Source organism: Crocuta crocuta, unplaced genomic scaffold (assembly GCF_008692635.1).
Source record: "Crocuta crocuta isolate KB4526 unplaced genomic scaffold, BGI_CrCroc_1.0 scaffold246, whole genome shotgun sequence".
Taxonomy (NCBI): domain Eukaryota; kingdom Metazoa; phylum Chordata; class Mammalia; order Carnivora; family Hyaenidae; genus Crocuta; species Crocuta crocuta.
In genome coordinates, this window is record NW_027531902.1 from 3,260,540 (window position 1) to 3,286,387 (window position 25,848).

Genomic DNA, 25,848 nt, shown 5'->3' on the forward strand with positions numbered 1-25,848 from the left:
CGTCCTGCTAAATCAGGGTCTGCCCCCAAACCTGGCAGGAGGATTCTAGTGGGAGGGAGTAGGAAGCTCCCACTCTGTATCTACTTTTAGTTCCAGGAATGACAGGGACACCCAGGGTTCACACGATGGCATGCCCTCATATCTCAACACTTCCTGGAGGAGGAGACCATATCAATGAATCCTAGAGCCCGACTGCCAGAAGCACCCTATTCCTCAGGAGAAGCACAGTCCCCAAAACTTAATGAAAGACACTGTGGCCTTAAACAAACATGAGACACCTTCACCTCTTTTAATAGTCATGTCTCTCACTTTACCAATTCTCAAAATATATGGTTTCTTTTTACATACATACACAAACACTTTTAAACATAAATGCCAAATTCAAGAAAACCAGATGAGTAGATAAATTTATGAAGCCACAGAATGGGAGAAAAGGCCAGTCACCAGATTTTACAAAAGATCACCTGAACTCCTTCTCTGGACATTCAACTTGATATATTATCCTAAAATATTCCATGTCACATGGTCCACAAGGTCTTCCTTTAGGATTCTGAAGCAGTCAGTAGCCATACTTGTCATTAAGATGGGTCCTGCCATCTCCACTCTGGCCTAGATCAAAGTATAAAGAAAGAAATACATTCAGTTTTCCAAGGTCAGGAGGGAAAAGATACCCAGACATTAGTGGGCTAAAAAGTAAAACAAAGAGGTTTCTTCTATTCCAGAACTCTGCTTTCTTGCATACAATTTCAAAATGCGGTCCTCTTTTCGTTTCTATCCTCACATTTATCAGCTGATAAAAAGCAACCATTTCCAGTAACAAAATTTCTACTAACTGCTAGTAATGAGAAACTTGATCCATAGAAAAAGCCCCTGTGATAAGCATGTGGGGGGCAAGTGCCTCATATGCCGCCTTGAGAGTATGTGTATGAACAGAAGCTGTACACTCTCTATAGAATGCAATTTGTAGTCTCAAAAATGTTTACAGTCTCTCATACAGTATGTTACTTTTAGGATTCTTTTCATGCACCTCTACATTTGCAAAATTATGTATATTAGAGACTACTTACTGCAGAGTTGTTTATAATGGCAAAACTGGAAACACAGCAAATATTCATTGAGGGAACTGGTTAAATAAGTAAAGGTATATCTATACCATAAGAAAGAACTCTGCTACAAAAGGAAGGAAGGAGGGAGGGAGGAGGGAGGAAGGAAGAGAGGAAGGAAAAGAAATCTATAAATAGCTATGGAAGGATATCCATGTAGTGTTAAGTGCAAAATTGAAAGATATAGAATATGCTTCTACTTGTGTAAAAAAGGTAGTGAAATATTATGTATTTTATTGCTTACACAGGCATTTCACATGCCACACATAAGAAGTCAGAGGGGCACCTGGGTGTCTCCTCCTGTTAAGCACCTGACTCCTGATTTCGGCTCAGGTCATGATTTCATGGTGACATTGAGCCCTGAGTTGGGCTATGTACTGACAGTGTGGAGCCTGCTTGGGATTCTCTTTCTCCCTCCCCTCCCCTCAAATAAATAATTTTTTAAAAAGTCCTAAGAAAGTGGTATTTTGTCCACTTTAATGGAAACACTGAATAGCTGAGGTAGAACCAGAAGTTGTTTTTTAACTTGAAAGAAATTTTAGAATACATGCAGAAGAGAAAAATATAAAAAAATATAATAAAATCTCCATGTACTCATCATGCAGCTGAAACAACTATCAAAACAATTATTAATATGTGGCAAATCCTGCTTTATCTATTACTCCCTCATTCTCTACTACTGGATTATCTTTTTTTTAAATTTTTTTTAATGTTTATTTTTGAGAGAGAGAGAATGAGCACGGGGTAGTGGCAGAAAGACAGGGAGACACAGAATCGGAAGCAGGCTCTAGGGTCTGAACTGTCAGCACAGAGCCTGACACGGGGCTCAAACTCACAAACCACCAGATCATGCCCTGAGCCAAAGTTGGATGCTTAACTGATTGAGCCATCCAGGAACCCACTACTGGGTTATCTTAAGGCAAATCTCAGATATCATTACACCTGTGAACACTTCTGTACACAGCCCTCGAAGAACTTTTTCTAAAAAACATAACATCATTCACACTTTGAAATAATTAATAATTTCCTAATAGTATCAAACATCTGGCTAGTATTCAAAATTATCTGATTTTTTTTTAGATTTTTTTTCTTTTTTTCTTTTTCTTTTCTGTTTTCTTCTTTTTCTTCTTTTCCTTTTTTCAGTATATAATTTTTTTAATAGTTGTTTGTACCAGGGGCACCTAGGTGGCTCAGTCAGTTAAGCATCTGACTTCGGCTCAGGTCATGATTTCACAGTTCATGAGTTTGAGCCCCCACATCGGGCTCTGTGCTGACAGCTCAGCAGGAGCCTGCTTCTGATTCTGTGTCTCCCCCTCTCCCTGCCCCTCCCCCACGCATGCTCTATGTCTCTCAAAAATAAACATTAAAAAATTTTTTTAAAAATAGTTGTTCGGGCCAATAAGGATCCAAGCAGAATCCACAAATTATATTTGGTTGATATGTCTCTTTAGATCTTTTACTCTACCTGTTCCCCTAGAAGGGAGAACTTTCCCACTTCATACTCTTATAAAAACTTAACATATTTTGAACCTTAAACATACGCCACCTACTCAGAAACATAAATAAGTAAGTCTTAGAGGAGAAGAAGAGTAAACACAATCTACCTTCAGGTGGGACCCACACACAGTAGTCTGGGTCATCTTCTGGATATTTGGAGGAAAGCGTTGCTGGAAGCTGCAAAGAAAAGATAGTGATTTTACTCGAAAGAATTTTAACTCTAAGAATTATTGTCCCTATGCCTGTGAGCAAACAAAAACTGAGAACAGCTTATTACCTTCACATAAGTAACCAAAAAATGGGAGGGAGAACCTTGATTTTTTCCTCTAAAGCCTCAACAAACTGATTTTCAGCCAGTAAGAACGAAGTAATGTTTTTTAAAAGATACAGTAACAGAGGTATGAGTTCTAATGGTATGATCTCCAAACAGGGGATTTTGGCATTTGTCTTTTGATCTAGGTGGAGAAGAGTTAACAGCAAGCCTGACTGCATCCTTTGAAAGGACTGTTTGCAAGGTTGGCCTTCGCCTAATTTCTGGGAACTTGGGTTTCAGGAGGCTTCCTACTACCCCGATAAGAGTGGCTCACTGTGCCTAAACTGTCTCTAAAAAAACAATATAGTTCATGCCGAACATCTACCTTCCTTGTGGGAGAATGAAATTTGAGTACATGCCAGGCAGGAGGTGTCTATATGATCAGTCCCCAATGGGCACTGAGTCTCTAATGGGCCTCTCTGGTTAGCAACATTTTACAAGATGTCACAACTCATTGCTAGGGGACTTAAGCACATCCTGTGTGACTCCAGCGAACAAGGACTCTTAGAAGTTTATGCCTGGTTTCCTCAGACTTTGCCCCATTTGCCTTTTCCCTCTGTTGACTGTGCTTGGCATCCTTTTACTACAGGAAATCATAGCTGTGAGTACAACCACATGCTGAGTCCTGTGAGGCCTCGTGTGAATTATCTAGCCTGAGGGTGGTCTTAGGGACCTCCTAACACAACCAGCAATCCCACTTTTGGGATCTTACTGTATCCATACAAATTATGTTTACACAAGATTATTCATTATAGCACTGTTATAATAAAAGACTAGAAACAACCCAGCATCAGGGCACCTGGGTGGCTCAGTCGGTTGAGCGTCCGACTTTGGCTCAGGTTACTATCTTGGGGTTTGTGAGTTCAAGCCCCGCACTGGGCTCTGTGTTAACAGCTGAGAGCCTGAAGCCTGCTTTGGATTCTGTCTCCCTCTCTCTCTTTCTGCCCCTTCCATTCTCACTCGCTCTCTCTCCCTCTATTTCTCAAAAATAAATAAAACATTTTTTAAAAATTAAAAAAAAAACAGTGTCAATCTATAGGGAACTGGTTAAGCATAGTACCTCTATACAGTAGGAAGCCTGTAGTATACTGATTCCTATTGTGATTTCCACAATAGGTTAAAAAAAAAAAATGGGGGCGCCTGGGTGGCTTAGTCGGTTGAGCGTCCGACTTTCTCTTAGGTCATGATCTTGTGGTTCGTGGGTTCGAGCCCTGCGTCCGGCTCTGTGCTGACTGCCAGCTCAGAGCCTGGAGCCTATTTCAGAGTCTGTGTCTCCCTCTCTCTCTGACCCTTCCCTGCTCACGCTGTCTCTCTCTCTCTCTCCTAGAAATAAATAAAAAAAATATTTAAAAAAAAAAATGTAGAATGCAGTACATTTCATTCCGTTTTCCGTGTAATAAAAACAGGCAAATAAGAGTATATTATTCATATGTCTTTGATTGGCATAAAAAGATATGACCAAAGATTCACAAATTAATAAAAAAGAAGTATATGCACAGTTATAGGGAACAGTGTGGATAGAGACAACAGAGAATTTTGAAAACAGAAATTCAAAAATAAGAGACCCCAGACTTCTAGAAGAAAGGGTATTAGGCAGTCAGGAACTCTGCTAAGACAATCCCTAAAAATTCACTCTTCTGAATGTGGTCTGTGTCAAGGGGATTCATTTTTATTCCTAGAGACATGAAGATTGTGACTAAAGTACTTACTTTGCCTGGACCGGGAGCTTTCTTTTTCTTCAATTCGTTTCTGTTTTTCTCAGACTCATTCTTTGATGCTAATTTGAGAAAAAGAAAAGAGGCAATAGCTATTTCAGAATAAGTAAAATAGAAAAGAAAAATTCCTCCTTACAGAACATTATAAAAATTGAGGAAAACATGTAACAATCAAATTCTCAAAAATTCCCACTACTATAAAGACTATTAAGGGAGAGTTTTCCCACTGCTAATAACCCTAGCTTTCAAATTCAAACACTGTTCGATAAGCTTGAGTATAATCATACCATTTGAAAAAGGAAGGGAAAATGGGGCTGATTTTATTATTCTAGAGTTCAACCATTACAGTTAAAGTAGTATAGGGGCGCCTGGATGGCTCAGTCAGTGAGCATCTGACTCTTGATTTCAGCTCAGGTGTGATCTCACAGTTTGGGGGTTCGAGCCCACATCAGGCTCTGCACCAACAGTGCAGACAGCCTGCCTGAAATCCTCTCTCTATCCCTCCCCTACTCTCTCTCAAAAATAAATAGACATTTAAAAAAGAAAAAAGAGGTGCTTGGATAGCTCATTGGTCAAGTGTCTGACTCTTGGTTTCAGCTCAGGTCATGATCTCACGGTTTGTGGGTTCGAGCCCCACTTCAGGCTCTGCGCTGGTGGCTGGTGTCGAGCCTGCTTGGAATTCTCTCTCTTCTCCCTCTCTCTGTCCCTCCCCTGCTTGTGCTCTCTCTCTCTCAAATAAACATTTTTTTTTAAAGGCTGTAGAAAACCAGTCCTTTTAATAGGTCAACCTTTCAACCAATTTCTTTTAATAGCTTTGGAATCACTCCCATGATAGGCACAGACTCATCTCTGGGAGATGGAAAATCGTGGAGGGCTATGCATGGCCCCAGGGAGGAGTGAAGGCATCAAGCATTCTGCAGGTCAGGGAAGCAGAACCCCAGGAGGCAGGAAAGGAATAAAGAAGGCAAATGGGATGACACCAAACATAACCTCTCATATATTCCAGTTCTGTCCAGGGCCCTGGCAACAGCGTCTCCCCCCAGTGTCTGAAAGGCCACTCCCTGGGCTGCTTCAGCTCAGCTCCAACCCCTCCTCTCTGACACAAGCTGGTTGCTTGTGTGCACGGCAGCAATGGAGGCGGCTGCGCTACTTGCCTGAGGGCTCCTCACATGATGCAGCTGTTTCACTAATCTCTTGATAATCTTTATTCTGTTCCACTTGGCTGAGTTGAGACATGTTTTCTATAAAATGCAGAACCAGAGTATACTGTTACTATTTAATTCATAGAAGGGAACCAAGAAAACAAAGGCAAAAGCAAGAAAAGCTAAGTAAATACATAATCATACAGCTTTACTATAATTTGCTTCAATAATCTTAATTAGATTTTTTTTAAAAATGTGCCTCCAAAAGCAGGAAACAACCTCCTTGACCTCCACCGCAGCAACTTCTTACTTGACACATCCCCAAAAGCAAGGGAATCAAGAGCAAAAATAAACTGTTGGGACCTCANAAAAAAATAAAAATGTGCCTCCATATGTCTAACAGAAAAATCAATTTTCCACTTTAAAATCTGGCCAACTCCGAGGTAAAACTTTTCAGCTGTACTTACCAAAACCCTTAAAAATGTACATATTCCTTGGCCTAGAAATTCTACTTCCAGGAACAGATTCAAAGAAAATAATTAGAGATGAATACCAAGATTTATTACATACAGTATGTTTATAACAGCAAAAATTAATAAATAATGTACAGGCCTAACAATAGGGATTTGATTAAATCAATTGTGGTGCATGCATGTGATGGACCACTAGGCTCCTTATTGAAGCCACATTTTAAAAGGATATTTTAAGACAGAGAAAAAAAAAATAAATTATAAAATAGCATGTATAATACAATCCTAATATTGGGAAGAAAAAAAAAAGTCTAGAGCAATCCCTAATCAGCTGCAGACTTACTAATTAATGTGTCTTTACAAAATTTTAAAATCTTCTATTTTTATACACACGTGTATTTCCTTTGGTCCTTTAAAGAAAAAAAATACATAATACTTATTGCTTCCCTTCCTGCGACTTGTTTTTATACCAACCTTACAATGTATGGATCAGAGACTAGACTCAAAAAAAGCATGTATAAGTACGAACCTTGCTCGAAAAGGCTAAGCATTTTGCCAATAACTAAACAAAGGAGAATGCAAAAACAAAAGATCTCTCACAGATGAAAAAACACTAACTTTTCTCAAACAACTGAGGATGATTCAAGAGAAGGTCTACATACCAGGCCTGTTGTTTTATGTAGATAAGCCTGGTTTATTTTGGAAGTAGACGTGCACACATTCCCACACATATTTAATGTCAGTTTTTGTTTTGTTTTTCCTCAAGCTGTCTATTATCTGTGAAGTCTTAATATTGCCAAGCAGTGTGGCCACCCTGCAGGAAAGTAACTCCTGCATTAGACAAGCGATATAAAGATACTAAAATGATCAACAATGATCTCTAGGGGTGAGATTGTAGATTTCTCTTTTCTTCTTTGGACTTTATTGTATGATCCAAAGTTTCTAAAATGAATATATCCTCCTCTTACAATCAGAAGGAAACATATTCAAAAACCAGTCAATGCCCTCTTTTTCATCAAGCCTTTGCTGAGGTGGGTGAATACAGTCTGCCAGGTTCTCTGCTAGGTACCATGGACAAAAAGATGACTAAGGCATTAGGCTTCCTGAGAAGTACGCACAGGGGGTACAATTATGCTTAGCCTCTGTTTTAGGGACAGGGAAAAAAATGAGCAAGGGGAGGTTTACCCTGAAACCACCTGATCAGGCCTCATCATGAACCCCAGTCTACTGCCCTGCAATCACACGCGGCAGCTGCTCAGGGTTATTCCAGAGCAGCTATGGTTTCAGATTCCACAGTTTTCAATGTTTCACAATTCTGGAAGAGCCTGGAAATGCCTGCCCTTATTTTGCAATGAGGAAGAATAATGACTGACAGTCAGAGAAAGGCCAAGAAAGTATGTTTCCACAGAGTCAGCTATGTTATAGATCATTAAGTGCCACAAAGTCAAAACGCACAAGCAAGAACTGGCTTTGCTTTTTCAACCCTATGCACAATAAATGCAAATGCCCCACTGAACAGCACAGGAAGAAGAAAGATTTACCATGGTTTTTTGTTTCTTTAGAACATGTGAGATCAGTGGGAGGCCTTGCTTCCTGCGCTGCTTCTTCTAGCTCTGTCTCCGCCGGTAGCCTGCTGTTTCCAGTCTCCATTTTCTTTAAATCCTCTTCCTTTTCCTTCTCCACGTCCTCTTCCTCTTCCTCCTCCTCTTCTACCTCAGGCTCATCCTTCATTCTCATTAGAGCTGGAGGGAGTTCTGGACGTTTGGGGGGTAACTTCTATGAAGGAAACCAAACCATGAATGAAGAGTTCCACATAATGATAAAGAGACAACGCTCTTCAAAGAGGTTAAGGTAAGTGTGGTTGATGAACCCTGCAGAAATCTGCTGGAAGGAGGGCTCGCACATGAACTTTTATCCATCTGGACCCTTAACACGTATCTTTATTAGTATCTAGGGTCTAAAGAATATTAAGTATGAAACACTTGAAACTGCTTGTAGGGAACGAAAGCATTTATTCTAGGCGAGTACCAGCAGAAGGAATTCTATCCTGTTACCACTCATGGGGTTAAAGGATCTTCATTACAAAATCTAAGAAACAGATTATTTGCGTGGCTTTTTCACTTTAGAGTTAACTCAATTTCAAGGAAATAAGACATGTAAATCAGTAGAACAGATCCTGAAGAAAAGACATTTCTTGAAGAGTAAAGCCAAATATTCTGATCAAGACCTCTCAATAAAAGTAATTATTAGAAAAAGTTGATTGCAGGGGCGCCTGGGTGGCTTAGTCGGTTAAGCGTCCGACTTTCGCTTAGGTCATGATCTCGCGGTTCGTGGGTTTGAGCCCCGCGTCGGGCTCTGTGCTGACTGCCAGCTCAGAGCCTGGCGCCTGTTTCAGAGTCTGGATCTCCCTCCCTCTCTGACCCTCCCCTGCTCATGCTGTCTCTTTCTCTCTCCTAGAAATAAATAAAAATATTTAAAAAAATGAAAATGATACGAATTCTTAAAAAAAAAAAAGAAAAAAGTTGACTGCAGCTTAAGGAATAGAGAGAAAGCACCAAAGTATACATTGACATATCATTTTTTTACCAAAGTATACATTGACATATCATTTTTTTAAAATACAGGCTTTTAATTCAGTAATCCTCTAAAGAGAGCTTTTTATTTATTTTTTAAATTTTATTTTAAGTAAGCTCCACACCCAACATAGGCCTTCAACTTATGACCCCGAGATCAAGAGTTGTATGCTCTACTGACTGCGCCATCCAAGAACCCCTAAAGAGACCTTTTCAGTAGTTTTTCCTCTGACTAAAACACAAGTACCTCCCTTCCCCCCACCTTCACGGAAAAACCTCCATCTCAGGTCAACCACACACTCACTCATAACATACGGATGGACTTCAGGTTTCTGCCCCCAGATGGCAGTTTACCCTAATTGATGGTGCTTGGGGTTGAATTTTGTACCAACAAAATTCATACATTGAAGTACCAGTCCTTAGTACCTCAGGATGTAACCATATTTAGAGATAAGGTAAGTTAAAACAAGGCAGTTAGAGTAGGGCCCTAATCCAGTATGTCTAATCCAATATGTCTGGTATTTTTCTTTAGGCTTATGTATTTATTTTGAGAGAAAAAGAGACAGAGAGCACACGAGCGAGCATGCACAGAAGGAGAGAGCCGGGGAGGGGCAGAGGGAGGGAGAGAATCCCAAACAGGCTCCGCACGGTCAGCATAAAGCCCAACCTGGGACTCAATCTCATGAAATTTGAGATTGTGACCTGAGCCAAAATCCAGATTCAGATGCTTAAACCAACTGAGCCACCCAAGCGTCCCAATATGACTGGTATTCTTGTAAGAGGAGGAGAGGGGAGACACCACGGGTGCAAGTGCACATACAGGTGACCATGGGAAGATGCAGTAAGCGGCCAGCCATCTCCAAGCCTAGGACAGAGGCCTCAGGGGAAACCAACCCTGCTGGTCTTAGAACTAGGAGAAAATAAATTTCTGTCATTTAAGCTGCCCAGTCTGGCTATTTGGTTAGGGCAGCCCTCGCACGCTAATACACAAGATTCAGCTCTCTGGGGTGATGAAAACCTTCTAAAAGCCGAATCTGTAAATAGGGATGTACATAAGACAAAAACATTCACCAGTGAAGTGTCAGAGGATAACAGAGAGATCACGAAACTCAAGAAAGAGAGGCCCTGGATTTGACTGCCAGTCTAGTCATGTAATAATGATGATGTGTCCCGTGTTTAACCTCTCTGACCCTGTTTCCTCACCTGCAAGAGGTAATAATTCCCACAAGTCAGGAAGTGTTGAGGATTAAATGAAGTAAGGAGCACCACATGGCAGGGCCGGGCGCAGAGACTACGTAACTAACAAATGTTGAGTCTCACCAGGAAAAGAGACACTTCTTAAATGCAACGTTCATCACAAGTTAATACACTGATATTCAATTTACAAATCAGTTATATGCAAAATGACTCGAGAGCTAAAAGATTAACACCGTGACCCACAACTTACCCCTACTGTTCCCGTTTTTAATTTGAATTTGCTTCCTCCTTTCATGGCACCAAAGAGAGGCAACGTAAGCTTTTTAGCTTTGTTTTCCACATTTGTAGTCTGACTTTCAGTCCTAAGAAGAAAGAGTAATTATACATGTCTATTCCAGCGAGGCCAAAGTTTTATCTAAAAACACCCTAGACTCTGACAAAGAAACTTTTGGCAAAACAAAAATTTCCACAAAACGAATATCTAAGCATATACCAAAGGAAAAGGCCAAGAGTCTGAATGGACAATGATACTGCCGACTGTCACTGACACAGCACTATTAAGGGCAAGATGAGGTTCTGAACTTTAGTAAGTCACAACATGCTACCTTCACGACTTCACCTTCATAAAATGATGCTGATAGTACAAAAAGTCACTGGCAAATGGCACAAGATCCCATTTCCACTAAGTGGCAGGAGATGGATCCATGGTGTGAAGCCCTATTTTCCACCAACCTCTCAAGAGGACTCACGGCGTCTGACCTGGAGTCCACACTTACCATAACCACGCACACTACCGAAGTCTTACCCCCTCAGCGGTCCCCTTGGGCCTAGCCTCACCACCTTGCTCTCTACCATAGAAAGACCCACTGCCTTGCTAAGGCCACCAGAAGAATCCTGCCTTAAAGACTCTTCGTCAAATACTATTCTTTGCACTCCCTGCCTACAGGTCTCAGGAAAGTTCTAGCATAAAAGACAAAAGCAAGAGCAACCCAGATATTTTTCAGCTCCGTTAAATAGCTTGGCTGGTCTGGAGGAAGAGCAAAGCCACCCCAAGGAGATGAAAAGGCAGAAGACAGGATCCCAATTGAGAGCTGCTTGGGCAGGGGCAGGAGGGGTATTAGGTAGAAAGGTCAGAAGGTCAACCAAAGTGAGAAGAGGAGGGGGAAGGCACAGACTACTGTATATGTGCTGCCGAAGCAAGCACAAGGTACACACACCCGAAGTCTAGGACGTATAGTTGGAGAGTGAGGAGAAACTAAGCAGACACACAGACAGCAGGAAGGGAGGCTGTGGAGGAGGCTGACATACCTTCTCTCACAGGGATGACTTAGCAAAGGGAAAGGGTTTCAGAGTTGGAATTAAAATTCACTGTTAATTTGTTTACCCTCAACTATACCTCCAGAGTTTTTACCCTTTCTCCACAAACACAATGTTACAAATCACTGCTAGGTATAACAGAAATAGGACAATGACTACAGTGATGATACAGACAAGCCAGCACTTTGTCAAGTGCTATTCATGTCATCTTTGCAACATCACTAGTACTTCTAATTGACAGATAAGGAAAGCGAAGGTCAAAGAAGTTGCATAACTTGCCTCAAAATACCCAAAAAGTAATTGATAGAGCTGAGAATGAAAGCCAGGGAGTCTAACTTGAGTGCTAATCCCCTTCCTCAGTACCAAATGCCACTGGGGTCAAATAGACCTTTGTGGACTGACCTATATCAATCACTGTATTAAATAACCAAACTACACATAAGTGTTTTAACAAACCTGCTAGTAATTTATGGATAAATTTTCTGTACAATCAAGGGCTCCAGATAAAATTTATCTTTACATCTCTACCTAAAAAGGTGCCTCCCAGTATCTAGATATTCATCTATGCAATGCCCCTAGCATCAAGTCAGATTTTGTACACAGGGATCAGGTGCTGCATAAATGTTTACTGACAATCTAAAGCAGTGCTGTCCAACAGAATTTTCTGCAATTACGGAAACGCTCTACATCTGCACTGTCCAATATAGTAGCCACTATCCACATGTGGCTACTGACAGCTTGAAATGTGGCTAGTTGACTGAAGAACTGAATTTTTAATTTCATTTAATTTTAATATCACACGAGATTACTGGGTGATCTACAGCATAGCACAGATCAAAAGAAAATAAGAAACTTATTCTCTCTCTCTCTCTCACACACACACACACAATCACACACTCATGAATACTAGTCAAGTCTGGAAAAAATTATTTCCAAAATTTTGTTCACAAATTAGTAAAAAATCTTCTAGATTTCTGCAAATGGATTTGGGTTAATTTCTTCCAATAATTTCCCCAAAATCAACTTTAGGGAATTATGCCTTCCTCCATTTTAAAGAAATGCCACTTTAAAAGTATTTAAATACATTAAAGTTGTCAACTGGTTTTTAGGAACGACAAATCAGATGCTAAAATGACAATCTGCCTATAGATCTTTTCATCTGTGGTTTTAAAATCATAGATAAAAAATGGTATTATGTTGTTGTATTTGTATTTCTCTTACGAGCAAGATTAAGCATCATTTTATATAGTTATAAAGCTATTTGTACTTCTTTTTCAGTTGATATCCTTTTCCCATTTTTTTCATTGGTAGATGGTTGTCTACTTATTCAAAGGTCTTTATATATTAGGGATATTAGCCTTTTGTGCATGTTGCTCCTTAAGTTTACTCTGGGGGCGCCTGGGTGGCTCAGTCAGCTGAGCAACTGACCTCAGCTCAGGTCATGATCTCAGAGCTCTTGAGTTCGAGCCCCGCAACAGGCTCTATGCTGACAGGGCAGAGTCTGGAGCCTGTTTCAGATTCTGTGTCTCCCTCTCTCTCTCTCTCTCTGCCCCTCCCCCTCTCATGCTTGCTGTCTCTCAAAAATAAACATTTAAAAAAAATTTTTAATACAAACATAAAAAAATAAAGAAGTTTATTCTGCATTAAAACGTTAAGTAAAAAATTCAGAGCCTTCCAATGAAAAAGAAATCAGTATAGTTTCCTCTAAAAATACTACAGCAGTCTGTATTTCACATATGAAATGGCTTTTTACTCTATGGAATCACTCCCTTCTGTGCTATAAAGGGTTTCCTATAGTCTATTTTTATTCTGTAATGATTATCTAAGAAAATAAAGATATAATGGGGCTCCTGAGTGGCTCAGTGGGTTAAGCATCCAACTTTGACTCAGGTCATGATCTCATGGTTTGTCAGTTCAGGCCTTGGGTCAGGCCTGAGCTAATAGTACAGAACCTTGCTTAGGATTCTCTCTTCCTTGCTCTCCCTCCCCAACTCATATCTTCTCTCTCTCTCTCTCAAAATAAATAAACCTACAAACAATTTTAAAAAAGAAAGATATAATTCAAAATGTTATCTGTGCAAACATGCTTATTTAAAATTTCAAGTATAGGGGCGCTGGGGTGGCTCAGTTGGTTAAGTGCCCGACTTTGGCTCAGGGCATGATCTCACGGTTCGTGGGTTCGAGCCCCGCACCGGGCTCTGTGCTGACAGCTCAAAACCCGGAGCCTGCTTCAGATTCTGTGTCTCCCTCTCTCTCTGGCCCTCCCCTACTCATGCTCTGTGTCTCTCTGTCTCAAAACTAAACATTTAAAAAAATTTTTTTTTCAATAAATAAAATTTCAAATATAACTAAGACTTACTTTTTTAGTTCTGGAATCTCTGCTGGCTTTACAATTTTTATCAACCCTTTAAGTCTCTGTTGTTCTTTTCTCAGTTCAAAAGTTCTCAGATGAAGTTTCTTCCGGGACACACCATCCAATGTACTCCCTGATTTCATTTCTGACATGAATGCATCTAAGGAGTCCTGCGATGCTGACTCTGATAAAGCTATCCAAGAAAAAGATAATACATGTTTAGAAAAATGGCCTCAAATATTTTAAAATTGAGCCAAAGTTTCTGTAGAAAAGTCACTAACATAAAGCTGGACAGAGGATATTACTGATATTAGGAATAAGAAAACAGGCTGTAGCTTGGAGACTTTGGGACATCACTTTGCCTTAATGCACTTCCTTCCCCTCATGTATCACATAAAAAGTTTAAACCAAATAATTTTTTATAATGTTCCTTATAGTTCGAGGATGTTCTGTTGTTCCTTAGAAAGGCTCCATATTCTATATATCTTACTAACTAGTGCCAGTGCTGGCAGAGCGCACTACTTATGGTAGGTACCCTATACATATTTGTTTCATAGGTCATTAACTTACCTTTGCTTGATGCTTTCAGTTTCTCAGAAATTTCAGAGAGTTCCCTTTCAGCATCATTTAACTTTGCAACCTGTAATGCCCAAATTAACAGGGTTAACAAATATTTTTCTTCTTTCAAAATATATTAGCTTTCCTTTCTCCTCTTATTTTCACTATTGTTACCAGTTTAAGAGGATTCATTCATAAATTTTTTTTTTTTTTAAATGTTTTATTTATTTCTAGGAGAGAGAGAGAGACAGCCTGAGCAGGGGAGGGTCAGAGAGAGAGAGGGAGTCACAGACTGAAACAGGCTCCAGGCTCCGAGCTGGCAGTCAGCACAGAGCCCGATGCGGGGCTCGAACCCACGAACCGCGAGATCATGACCTAAGCGAAAGTTGGACGCTTAACCGACTAAGCCACCCAGGCGCCCCTAAGAGGATTCATTCAGAAGTATAGTTAAATCTGTTCTTTATGGAGTTAACATATTTCATGCATTTGCATAATTCAAGTTGAGTTAATTTCTGAACTCAGAATTGAACAGAATGAATGTAGAGAACAGAGACTTGACTTTACTCAAAAGAAAAAACTCAAGGCATTTTTCACTGATGAATCCAAAAATAAATAAAACAAAACAAAAAGACAACAAATGTTGGGTAATGTTTTAAGCTCTGAATACTACTTAATATAGTGAAAAGACATGCTCTCTTATGATGATTTCATGAAGGGTATATTGCTTAAGATTATTACTAAACTACATTCCTCAAAATTCCTTTCACAATTCTTGACTGCCAGAAGTCTAAAGTTGATTTCACCTCAGAACGCCCAAATTTGGAACTTTTTCCCTTCATTTTGTGAGATTAACATCATACCCAAAGAATGCTTATGAATGGGTCAATATCCACTGAGAAGCAGATAGAGTCTCTAGCAGCAAGCCAAACTTTTCTCCGACTTGTGTAAGACTAGTTGTTTGTTACTATCAAATTTACAGATCAAGAAAGTTATATTTGAGTACCAGATTTCAACACTACGACTTTAAAAATTGTAATTATAAAACAAATTTAAATAATATATTATCTTATTAAAAAATTAAACTACCACAGCTACTTCTATAAATAAAACTTGCCAATGATTCAAAGGTCTCTGGCTTCTCATCAATCTTCCCGGCTTTCTTCATTCGGTTCAGACGCTTCTTTTCAACCAGGCCAGTCCGATCAAGAAATGTGTCATCATCACTATCATAAAAGTCTTCATCCTCCCAGTTCTTGGCTTTCCTTTTCCGAGATACTAGAAGGAGATAAAATAAGTGGTAATGAAATACGTTAAAAAGAAAAAAAAACTTTCCATTATTGAAAGATTCAACAAGCTGTCCAACTACATATAAAAACAAAGGGTTCGGGTGCCTGTGTGGCTCAGTTGGTTAAGCATCCACCTCCTGATTTCAGCTCAAGTCATGATCTCCCAAGCTCACAGTACAGAGCCTGCTTGCCATTCTTTCTCTCTCCCTCTCTCTCTGCCCCTCCCCTGCTTGTGCCCTTGTTCTCTCTCTCAAAATAAAAATAAATAAATAAACTTAAAAACAACAATAACAACAAAGGGTTAAACCTGGAAGACATTTTGCTATGTGAACTAAGCCAGACACACATGATTCCACTTACAAGAGTTAACTAGAGTGGCCAAATTCAGAGAGACAGAAGGTAGTACAGTCATCATCAGGGACCAGTGGAAGGAAGAATGAGAAGTTATCATTTAATGGGTACAAAGTTTCAATATGAGAAGATGCGAAAGTAATGAGATTGACAGTAGTGATGGCTGCACAACAATGTGAATGCATTTAATACACTTAATGCTTACAATGGTGAATTTTATGAAATGTATGTTTTACCACATTAAAAAAATTAAAACAAAGAGCTAATTTAAAGAACAAAAAGCTCTCAAAAATCAATGAGTAAAAAAGGAAAAAGATAAATGAGGAAAAGACCAATAATCCAAAAGAAAATTTTGGAAAGAACAATGAAAGCAGTTCACAGAAATATAATGGCCAAGAACATTTTAAAAGATGTTAATAATGCCCAATTTGGCAAGGGTATGGGGAAATGGACTCTCAAACAGTTGATGGGAATATACGTTGATAAACAGTCTTTTTGATGGTCAATCTCAGAGTATCTGTCAAATGCAACTGATCTAGCAATTCCACTTATAGGAATTTATCCTATGGGTATCAATTCAACATTATTTGTAACATGAAAATATGGAAAGCCCATCAATACGGAACCATGTTAGCTATTACTTTTTTGTCCACCCTATGCCATCTTAGTCCCCTTATTCTGGTAAAAAGTACCCCTTTTCTTCTAGAATACTCCTCCTACATTCCATATGGATTAGGGTTCATCATGTGACCAAAGTGAAATCAGTAAGAATCCTTCCCTCATATTTTTATTTAGATATACGGGAAGAAAAGGCTTTCTTTCCAACCAGATTATGAAAGAGGGAAGATACAAATCTACACTGTGAGCAGCCAGCTCTTTTGTATGGGGGAAGAATCTGTCTACAAAATAAAACCATACACTCATGCAACAGACTCACACACACACAGCTTTTATGGTGTCCTGGTAATACTGAGACTTCTGGTTTGATAGGACCAGAACTTAAGGTCCTAGTTCATGTACTTCCTCCTTCAATCCTGTAAGCAATTCTTCTCAACTTGTGGAGCCAGTAACTGTTCTCCCTAAGCTAGTCTGAATTGGGATTGTATTATTTACAACCAAAACAGTTCTTATTAAAAAAACTTCATAATTTCCAGGTTAAGATGGTACATTGAATATACGTATCTAATTTCATTCTCTCCCCATATCCCACTAAAGCTGTAGGCAAAAAGATCTATTTTAAAAAGACTAATCTACTGGGGCATCTGGCTGGCTTAGTTGGTATAGCATGGGACTCTTGATCTTGGGGTTGTGAGTTTGAGTCCCATGTTGGGTATAGAGCTAACTTAAAAATAAGTAAATAAACAAACAAATAAATAAGTAAACATTAATCTACAAAGACAGAGTGAATGGGAGAAGGAATACCAACATCTAATTTTTGGAAATGAGAAAGCAGACAGACAAGTAGAAAATTTGACTTAGTAGAACTAAAAAAGATGACTCCTAAACCAACAGTGGGGAAAGCTGAGAACCAATCTGATGATACTGCAGAATCCTCAAAAGGATCTGGAACTGGAGATAGATGGTAGTGCTAAAATAAGCAGAAATGAGTAAAAGTTATTGAGAAAAAGATCCACCTCCCTGAGTACTTACTTCCTCATCCCCAGAAAAAAAGCCCTAGAAGGGTAAGATAAAAAGTCTCTGCATTATGGACTAACCAGTTTATATTCTATATTACATATAGAATAGGTATTTATTAATTCTAAAAATAGTGTTGTCCTGAAAATAGCTGAATTTTGAGAATCTGCTCAGCCCTCTTCCAGCACTTAGCTCTAGGGATTTAATGCAGGAAATCAGAAGAGTACTTTCTGAGGAATCCTGCCAGCAGAAAAGGAAAAAAACTAAGGATACTCACGTAAGGAGTTCCCCGACAAAAGGCCCACCCACGTTATTCTATAGTATTGCTCAATGTTAATAAGCCCCACCTACATATTCCAAGCTGTCAATCACCTTTTTCTGTCCCCAGATAAGAATTTACAGCCAAGGACTACATAAAAACTGGGATATACCTCTAACATGCAGGACTACACAAAAAAGTAAAGGCAGAGATTAGCAGCGAGATGAGACACTTAAAATCGAGGAAACAACGATAGCATATTATATTTTAAAAATGAATACCAAAGGACAAAAATTAGAAACTAAAATCTTGATTGCAAGATTTAAAGATAAAGCTGCAGAAATCTCCCAGAAAGAATAAAAAGACATAGGGATAAAAAAGAAAAGAAAAAAGAAAAAAAAACTTAGATGGTCAGTCTAAGATGTTCAATATCTAAATTAAAAAATACCAGAGAGAAATAGAAAACAGAAGGATGAAACGATTAACGGCATAATTCCAGAAATATTTCTGAACTATCAAAGATTTTCAGATCAAAAGAAACCAATAAGTACCTAGAAAAATGAATGAAAATAGACCCACAGAAAGGTACATCATAGTTAAGTTTCAGAAGCTTGCGAACAAATGGAAGCTCTTACAAACTCCTAGTGGGTGGTGGGGGAAATGACACATACTAGATCAGGATTCTGAACAGGTTAGGACTGCAAGAGCAACACTAGATATATGGTGGTAACAGTAATACCTTCAAAGTTGTAAAGGAAAATTATTTCCCATTTAGAATTCTATTCCCAGCCAAACTATTAACCAAGAGTAAAGCTAGAATAATTGCATTTTTCAGAGTGGGGAATGTAATAAAGTTTACTTGCTATATATCCTTTCTTAAGAATTCACTAGATATCCACCAAAATGAGAAAGTAGACCAAGAACAATGAAAGAAGTAAAATCCACTGGAGACTATCTTCATCCATGCCCTCCTATTGTACCAGCTTTTTAATCTGCAAAACTGCAGAAAGATGTGCTTCACTAAAACAAGGGAATAAACCAAGAAACATGAGAATCTGGGAATCGAGAAACAGAAAATCCAACCTTGGAAAAAGACAATGGAAATGTCAAGGATGACAGCAAAGTGAGGTCCCAGATGACAGTGCTCCAGCAGGTTCAGAGAGTAGTGAGCCCTCAAAGAATAGTGCTCTTCAGGGGCACCTGGGTGGCTCAGTCAGTTAAGTGTCCAACTTCAGCTCAGGTCATGATCTCATGGTTCATGAGCTTAAGCCCTGCATCAGGATCATGCTAATAGCTCAGAGCCTGGAGCCTGCTTTACATTCCGTGTCTCCTTCTCTCGGCCCCTTCCCTGCGCTCATGCGCGTGCTCTCGCTCTCGCGCTCTCTCTCTCTCTCTAACTGAAAGCTACTGAAAGATGTGGGAAGAATGAACAGAACTACAAAAAAACCAAACACATGTAAAACAAACAATTAATAACTTTAGGAAAAAAAAGAAACTGCTCAGTTGTAACTAACATTTGCATAAACATAATTGTGTAAATATTAAATACTAATTTAACAGAGTCAATACGTAATGTTTAAAATAAATGATTCAGCTCCACCTGGGTAGCTCAACTGGTTAAGTATCCAAATCTTGATTTGGGCTCAGGTCATGATCTCACAGTTAGTGGGTATAAGTCCCACATACAGCTCCATGCTGACAGCGAGAAGCCTGCTTGGGATTCCCTCTCTCTCTGCCCCTCCTCTGCTTGCATGCACTCTCTCTCAAAATAAATAAACTTAAAAAATTTACAATAATAAAAGAAAAGTCAAAGTAAAACAGCATACTCTTCCTTTTGGGAAATGTAAATATTTTTAGATTTCCCAAATGTAAAAATAGAAGAATAGAAGAAATAACTAAAAGAGTTAAAAGCCTTCTAAGATTGAGGACTGGGGAGGGGCAGGGTAAGGAACAGGTATATTTTGTATACAACTTTGATAGTATGTTTTTTTTTAATTTTTATTTATTTTGACAGAGAGAGGGAGAAAGAGTGTGAGTGGGGGAGGAACAGAGAGAAGAGAGAGAATCCCAAGCAGGCTCCATGCTATCAGTGCCCAGCTTAATATAGGGCTTGATCCCATGACCCTGGGATCATGACCTGAGCTGAAATCAAGAGTCAGATGATCAACTGATTAAACCACATAGGCACCCAAGCCCTTGGTTATCTTAAACTATCTGTAAGTTACTTTGGAATAATAAAAACTACTTTTAGAATAAACAAAAATATAACAAAAGCCTTTATTAATAAATGATGATATAGCCAGAAAAGCTTTTTATTTTTATTTATTTTTGAAGTTTATTTATGTATTTTTGAGAGAGAGAGAAAGAATAACTACAAGAGAGAGGGGTAGAGAGAGATGGAGAGAGAAAGAGAGAGAGAAGATAGAATCCCAAGCAGGCTCTACACGGTCAGTACAGAGCTTGGGCTTGATCCCACAAAGAACCATGAGATCATGACCTGAGCCGAAATCAAGAGTCAGATGCTTAACTAAGTCACCCAGGTGCCCCTAACAGGTTTTTAAAAATGAGATAAATTTAATGCAATTATATAGACAATATCCATAATACATTCTTACATTAAAATTATAAGTCATGAAAGACTATAAGTAATATAAATGCATTTGTGTATGAGGTTTGCTTTTTATTAAAGGATCTAGTTCTGAACATGTACCTATACTCATAAAAAATTTCTAAGAGAATATGGCTTCATTTGGGTATTGAGATATGGAATATTTTCATTTCACAGAATTTTATACAATTTACACTATCTCCCTATAAAGAGGTTTTATTGCTTTCTGTGTTACTTACTTTCCTCCTTCCTTTCTCTTTCTCCCCTTCTTTCTCTCTGTCTTTCCCTTCCTTCCAAAACCAAAAACTGTTCCCACATACTCACCTGCCTCCTGCCGCAGCAATCCCAAAGTATCAAGGATTCGACAAGCTTCCAGTGAACACTGGATCATTGCTTCTTTTTTCTTTCCCGAATGAATGGCCTCAGCTACCAGTTGTTTTCCAGTTGAATCATCCACAGGTAATCTGTATTGGTTTGGAGTGAATCATAGCATAGTACTAAGCTCCAATTCTCATGAAGAAAAAAATAATATGCTGTGAAAATAGTCATTTCTTTGACGTGGCTTTTTAATCTCTCCATTCATTTTGTTATATGTTGCCAAGGTTGGACTTTAAATCAATTCCTTATGCCTCTGACCCATCCCACTCCACCTGCCAATGATACATGTTACTAAACTATCAAGGTCCAAATTCAGGAATAGCCTAAAATAAGACTAAAGGTATCTTTTGGGTCTATTGTTTTTAACCTGAAATTGGCCACTTTTCACAAATGGACATTAATGAGAACAGAACATACCTCACCCTACAGAGCCAAGTGCTATGTCCCTGTTCATCAAATTCATATTCCAATTCTTCTCCTGTGGAAGGAAGAAAGACAAAACAATTTTAACAGTATCTGAAAATTACTAGTTGAGACAAAGGGAAAAGAGAGGGAAGAATGATAGAAGAATATTAAGTTCTGGGGCGCATGGATGGCTCAGTCAGTTTAAGCGTCTGATTCTTGATGTCAGTTCAGGTCATGATCTTGTGATTCGTGAGATCCAGCCCCACATTAGGCTTTGAGCTGTCCCTGCTTGGGATCCTCTCTCTCCTTTTCTCTCTGCCACTCACTCTCTCTCAAAATAAATAAACATTACAAAAAAAAGAACATCAACTTTCCAAACCTCATTGAACACTAAATTTCAAAACATTTCACTTCTTTTTTTTTTTAATTTTTTTTCATTTATTTATTTCTAAGAGACAGAGTGAGACAGAGCATGAGCAGGTGAGGGGCAGGAAGAGAAGGAGACACAGAATCTGAAGCAGGCTCCAGGCTCTGAGCAAGTGTTTAGCACAGAGCCTAATGCCGGGCTTGAACCCACAAACCGTGAGATCATGCCCTGAGCTGAAGTTGGATGCTCAACCGACTGAGTCATCCAGGTGCTGCTAATTCACTTCTTATTCCCAGGAATTATTTTCTGATAATAAACGAAGGGTGAGCCTGAGGCAAAGAAAAGCAAACTTAGATCAAAACAATCAGCTTGCCATAAATAGCTCTGTCCACTACATAGCAGCTTTCACACTTATTATAAGTTGTAGATGTAAGTTGTTACTTGGTTTTTAGAAGCACAAATACTGGGGCGCCTGGGTAGCTCAGTCAGTTAAGCATCTGACTTAGGCTCAGATCATGATCTCATAGTTCATGTGTTCGAGTGCCACACCAGGCTCTGTGCTGATAGCTCAGAGCCTGGAGCCTGCTTCAGATTCTGTGTCTCCCTCTTTCTCTGCCCCTCCCCTGCTCGTGTTCTGTCTCTGTCTCTCAAAAAATGAATAAACATTAGAAAAAAATTTTAGAGGGGCGCCTGGGTGGCTTAGTCGGTTAAGCGTCCGACTTTCGCTTAGGTCATGATCTCGCGGTTCGTGGGTTCGAGCTCCGCATCGGGCTCTGTGCTGACTGCCAGCTCAGAGCCTGGAGCCTGCTTCAGATTCTGTGACTCCCTCTCTCTCTGACCCTCCCCTGCTCACGCTGTCTCTCTCTCTCTCTCCTAGAAATAAATAAAACATTAAAAAAAAAAAAAAAGAAAAAAATTTTAGAAGCACAAATATTAAGTGCAGAATGCAACCAGTTCATATGTACACACATGCACACACTCACAGATGTTCTACCAAAGCATTTCTACTGAAATAGTCCTCTGTGGAAACATTCTTTAAATCATATAAGGTGAACATCCATGTTAAGAATTACAGAAGATCAGGGGCGCATGGGTGGCTCAATTTGCTAAGCGTCCGTCTCTTGATCTTGGCTCAGGTCATGATCTTGTGATTTATGAGTTCAAGTCCCCCATTGGTCTCTGCGCTGATGGTACAGAGCCAGCTTGGGATTCTGTGTTTCCTTCTCTCTGCCCCTCACCTGCCTATGCACGCGTTATTTCTCTCTCAAGATAAATAAATAAATATTTTTTTAAAAAAAGAATTACAAAAGATCAGATGAATTAGAAACAAAAAATTTTAAGAAGTTAGGTCAATCTCCCCACCACCCAAGTCTAGGATCTTCTGAGAAGAATGAGACCCAACAAGTCAGAAAAAAGTAGTGCCTTTTTTCCAAGATGGGAAGAAGACTAATAAGATTTTTACTATTTTCAAAATAAACCTGAAGCAACTAACTGCAAGGGCAAGAACTAAGCAAGGAGAGCAGCAGATAAAACATGCATTTCTAAGTACCTTGAAGCTCTACAAGACAACACTGCTGTGGAAACTTTCTACTGGCAGGGTCAGAATCTGTTTACATACCTTCTCGGTCAAAAAAACCTTGGAGAGCCTTTTTTGGGTCCTTTATATAGAAGGCCTCCCTCTCCTGCTGAAACTCTAAGACAATGGGGTTCTCTTCAGCCTCATCCTCTACAGCATCTTCTCCTACAGGATATGGGAAGGAAAGAACAGACAGACATAAGGAGAGACTCTCTGAATGACATCCACTTTCCATTTCACCTGCATAAAGGTACAGTTATTAATTAAAAGAAAGGTGTGGGGTGGGGGAGAAACGGGCACACAAAACCACTTTATAAAGTATAAATATCTTTAGGTTTTCTAAATTGTGTGACAAATTAAAACTTGTTTTCATGGCACCTTTTCCCCCCCTCCATCACTATATTTTAAAAGCAAAATTACCTACCACATTGCCCATGGAAAAAAAAATCTAAGCTTCTTGGCCTGGCATTCCCATTCTCTATCACCTGGGTCTAATACTCTGTCTCCAATATAATTTCTTAATATTTACCATATCTGCCAGATGGACTGGTTTACTCATTACTCCTTTAAAATCATCAATCCCTAGGGGTGCCTGGGTGGCTCAGTCAGTTAAGCATCCAACTTTGGCTCAGGTCAGGATCTGAGTTTGAGTTTGAGTCCCACGTCAGGCTCTTTGATGACAGGTCAGAGCCTGGAGCCTGCTTCAGATTCTGTGTTCATCTCTCTCTGCCCCTCCCCTGCTGGTACGCTCTCGCTCTCGCTCTCTCTCCCTCTCAAATATAAATAAACATTTAAAAATAATAAATAAATTTTAAAAATCTTCAATCCCTGCCCTGAATACTCAATATTCAACTTCCTAAGGGCTAATTTTAATTTCCTTCAAGCTCCAACTCAAGACCTGTCTGTTTGTAAACTTAAAAACTCTCCCAAATTTTAAGTCAGTGTTGCCCAAAAGAAATATAATGAAAGCCATACATGAAATTTTTCATTTTCTAGTAGCCACATCAAAAAGGAGCAACAGGTACAATGATCATGTAATCAATATAAAAATACTATGAATAAGATATTTTATATTCTTTTTTCACACTAAGTGTTTGAAATCCAGTATTTCACATTTATAGCACAAGTCAGTTTGGACTAGCCATACAGTCAGTGTTCAATAACCACATGTGGGTAGTGGCTACAATACTGGACAGTGCAGGTCTAAGTCCTCAGTGATCACTCCCTTCTCTGAGCCCTTACTCTAGCATTACTTATGGTTTCTAGTAAGTGTTTGGCACTTACAAAAGTAATTCCATAATATTTATCCGGTCTTCCCAACAACATATTAAGGCATTCCTCTTTTTATATTCCCAGCTCCTGAATACCCATCCTCCAAAATGTCTGGTATTATGGAAAATTCAATTTATTCCTCTGGCTAAAGGATGAGCTTTCTCTGATTAGCTATTTCACATTTCAGGGAATTTACACAAAGTACAAAAACTTCGACAGACTATCCTATACTGAGCATTCCATGTTATTGGACTGAATACAGTTCTGGCCCCTCCAATGATAATAATCAAGGCCAGTACCATTTAAATGGTAAAAATAATAAATTAGCTGTATGCTGAAGAAGAGTTTAGAACAAGGGAGCGCACTGTAAAACGCATTAAAAGACTGGCCGCCTGGCTAGCTCAGTCCGCAGAGCAGGCAACTCTTGATCTCTGGGTTTTAAGTTTGAGCCCCACTCTGGGTGTAGAGATTACTTAAAAGTAAAATCTTAAAAAAAAAAAAAAAAGGAAAGAAATCCACAGAGCCTATAATTCAATTTTTTGACATTAGAAACATGAATGAATCTCTGTGGGTTTGATAATCTCGTGTGCAAATTGTATTTGTCCCACATATCTCAAAAAGTCATGAAAAGTATGAGAGAAAACAATTAAGGATACCACTAGCAACGAATTTAAAATATGAACCTCTGGCAGCATTTTAATTTCTTACCCATCCCCCAGGTGCAGCCCATTTCATCATCTTGACTACTAGTATTTGCCTTCCTTTCAGTGGAATCCACTTCTTCCTCATCCGAGTCTTCTCCCAGCATCTTCTTCTCCAACATCATTTGTTGCTGCTTGCGCAATTCCTTCAATTGAGTTACTGTCAACTCAGATTCTGCCTCTCGGTCCTCCTCTGGTCCCTGATGAACCAAGAGAAAGAATTCTTTCAGAGTTCAGGATTGTTGCATTCATACTTCATTTTCAGAAAGATGGCAATGTGTACAGAGGTCTGCAGAGTGGCCAGAGTCTCCCGCTTTTGTAAACGCTTCCTGGGAGAACCTCCTTCCTCCGCGAAAGCTTAAGGAGCCAGGCCGGGGCGCTCCCGAGATTTCGATCCTTCGTTTTTCCACTTACCTGAAGAAGAAAGAGCCGGGTGCTGCCTCCGAAGCGAAGGACATGCCCGACGTGGACGCGACAATAGGTGCGGGGTGGGATGCGGGTTTTGTTAAGAAAAGTGCCGTGGGTGCTTCCCAGATCGTAAAGGTAGAAGCCGGGCCCGTGGCCGTCGCATTCTCCTTCGAGGCCGGACACCCTGTGCTGCAGCACGGCGTGGAACCGAGACACCGAAGGATGCTCCAGGCACACGTCGCAGCTAGACAGCCTCCCGAAAAGGCAGCAGCTCGTCCCTTTCAAGCTCCGGGTGCCAAGGATGGTGCCGCCCTTTAGTGTCTCTAGGCTGTAGGGGGCCGTGGCGGGGCCGCCCCCCGGGGGC

At 39.6% G+C, this 25,848-nt stretch overlaps 1 protein-coding gene across 1 annotated transcript in view; it reads right to left on the reverse strand.

Moving 5' to 3' along the window:
* Nucleotides 1-270: 270 nt before the first annotated feature.
* The window catches only part of SLC4A1AP (solute carrier family 4 member 1 adaptor protein), a 26,126-nt gene continuing 548 nt past the window's right edge, over nucleotides 271-25,848 (reverse strand). The window contains 14 exon segments of the mRNA XM_077774141.1: nucleotides 271-609; nucleotides 2,708-2,777; nucleotides 4,623-4,690; nucleotides 5,783-5,869; nucleotides 7,782-8,016; nucleotides 10,261-10,372; nucleotides 13,687-13,873; nucleotides 14,251-14,320; nucleotides 15,353-15,513; nucleotides 20,702-20,841; nucleotides 21,173-21,233; nucleotides 23,146-23,268; nucleotides 25,084-25,276; nucleotides 25,491-25,848. The exon segment at nucleotides 25,491-25,848 is cut by the window's right edge and continues 121 nt beyond it. Of these exon segments, the coding sequence (XP_077630267.1) occupies nucleotides 560-609; nucleotides 2,708-2,777; nucleotides 4,623-4,690; nucleotides 5,783-5,869; nucleotides 7,782-8,016; nucleotides 10,261-10,372; nucleotides 13,687-13,873; nucleotides 14,251-14,320; nucleotides 15,353-15,513; nucleotides 20,702-20,841; nucleotides 21,173-21,233; nucleotides 23,146-23,268; nucleotides 25,084-25,276; nucleotides 25,491-25,848 (1,915 nt within the window). The 3' untranslated portion in view covers nucleotides 271-559.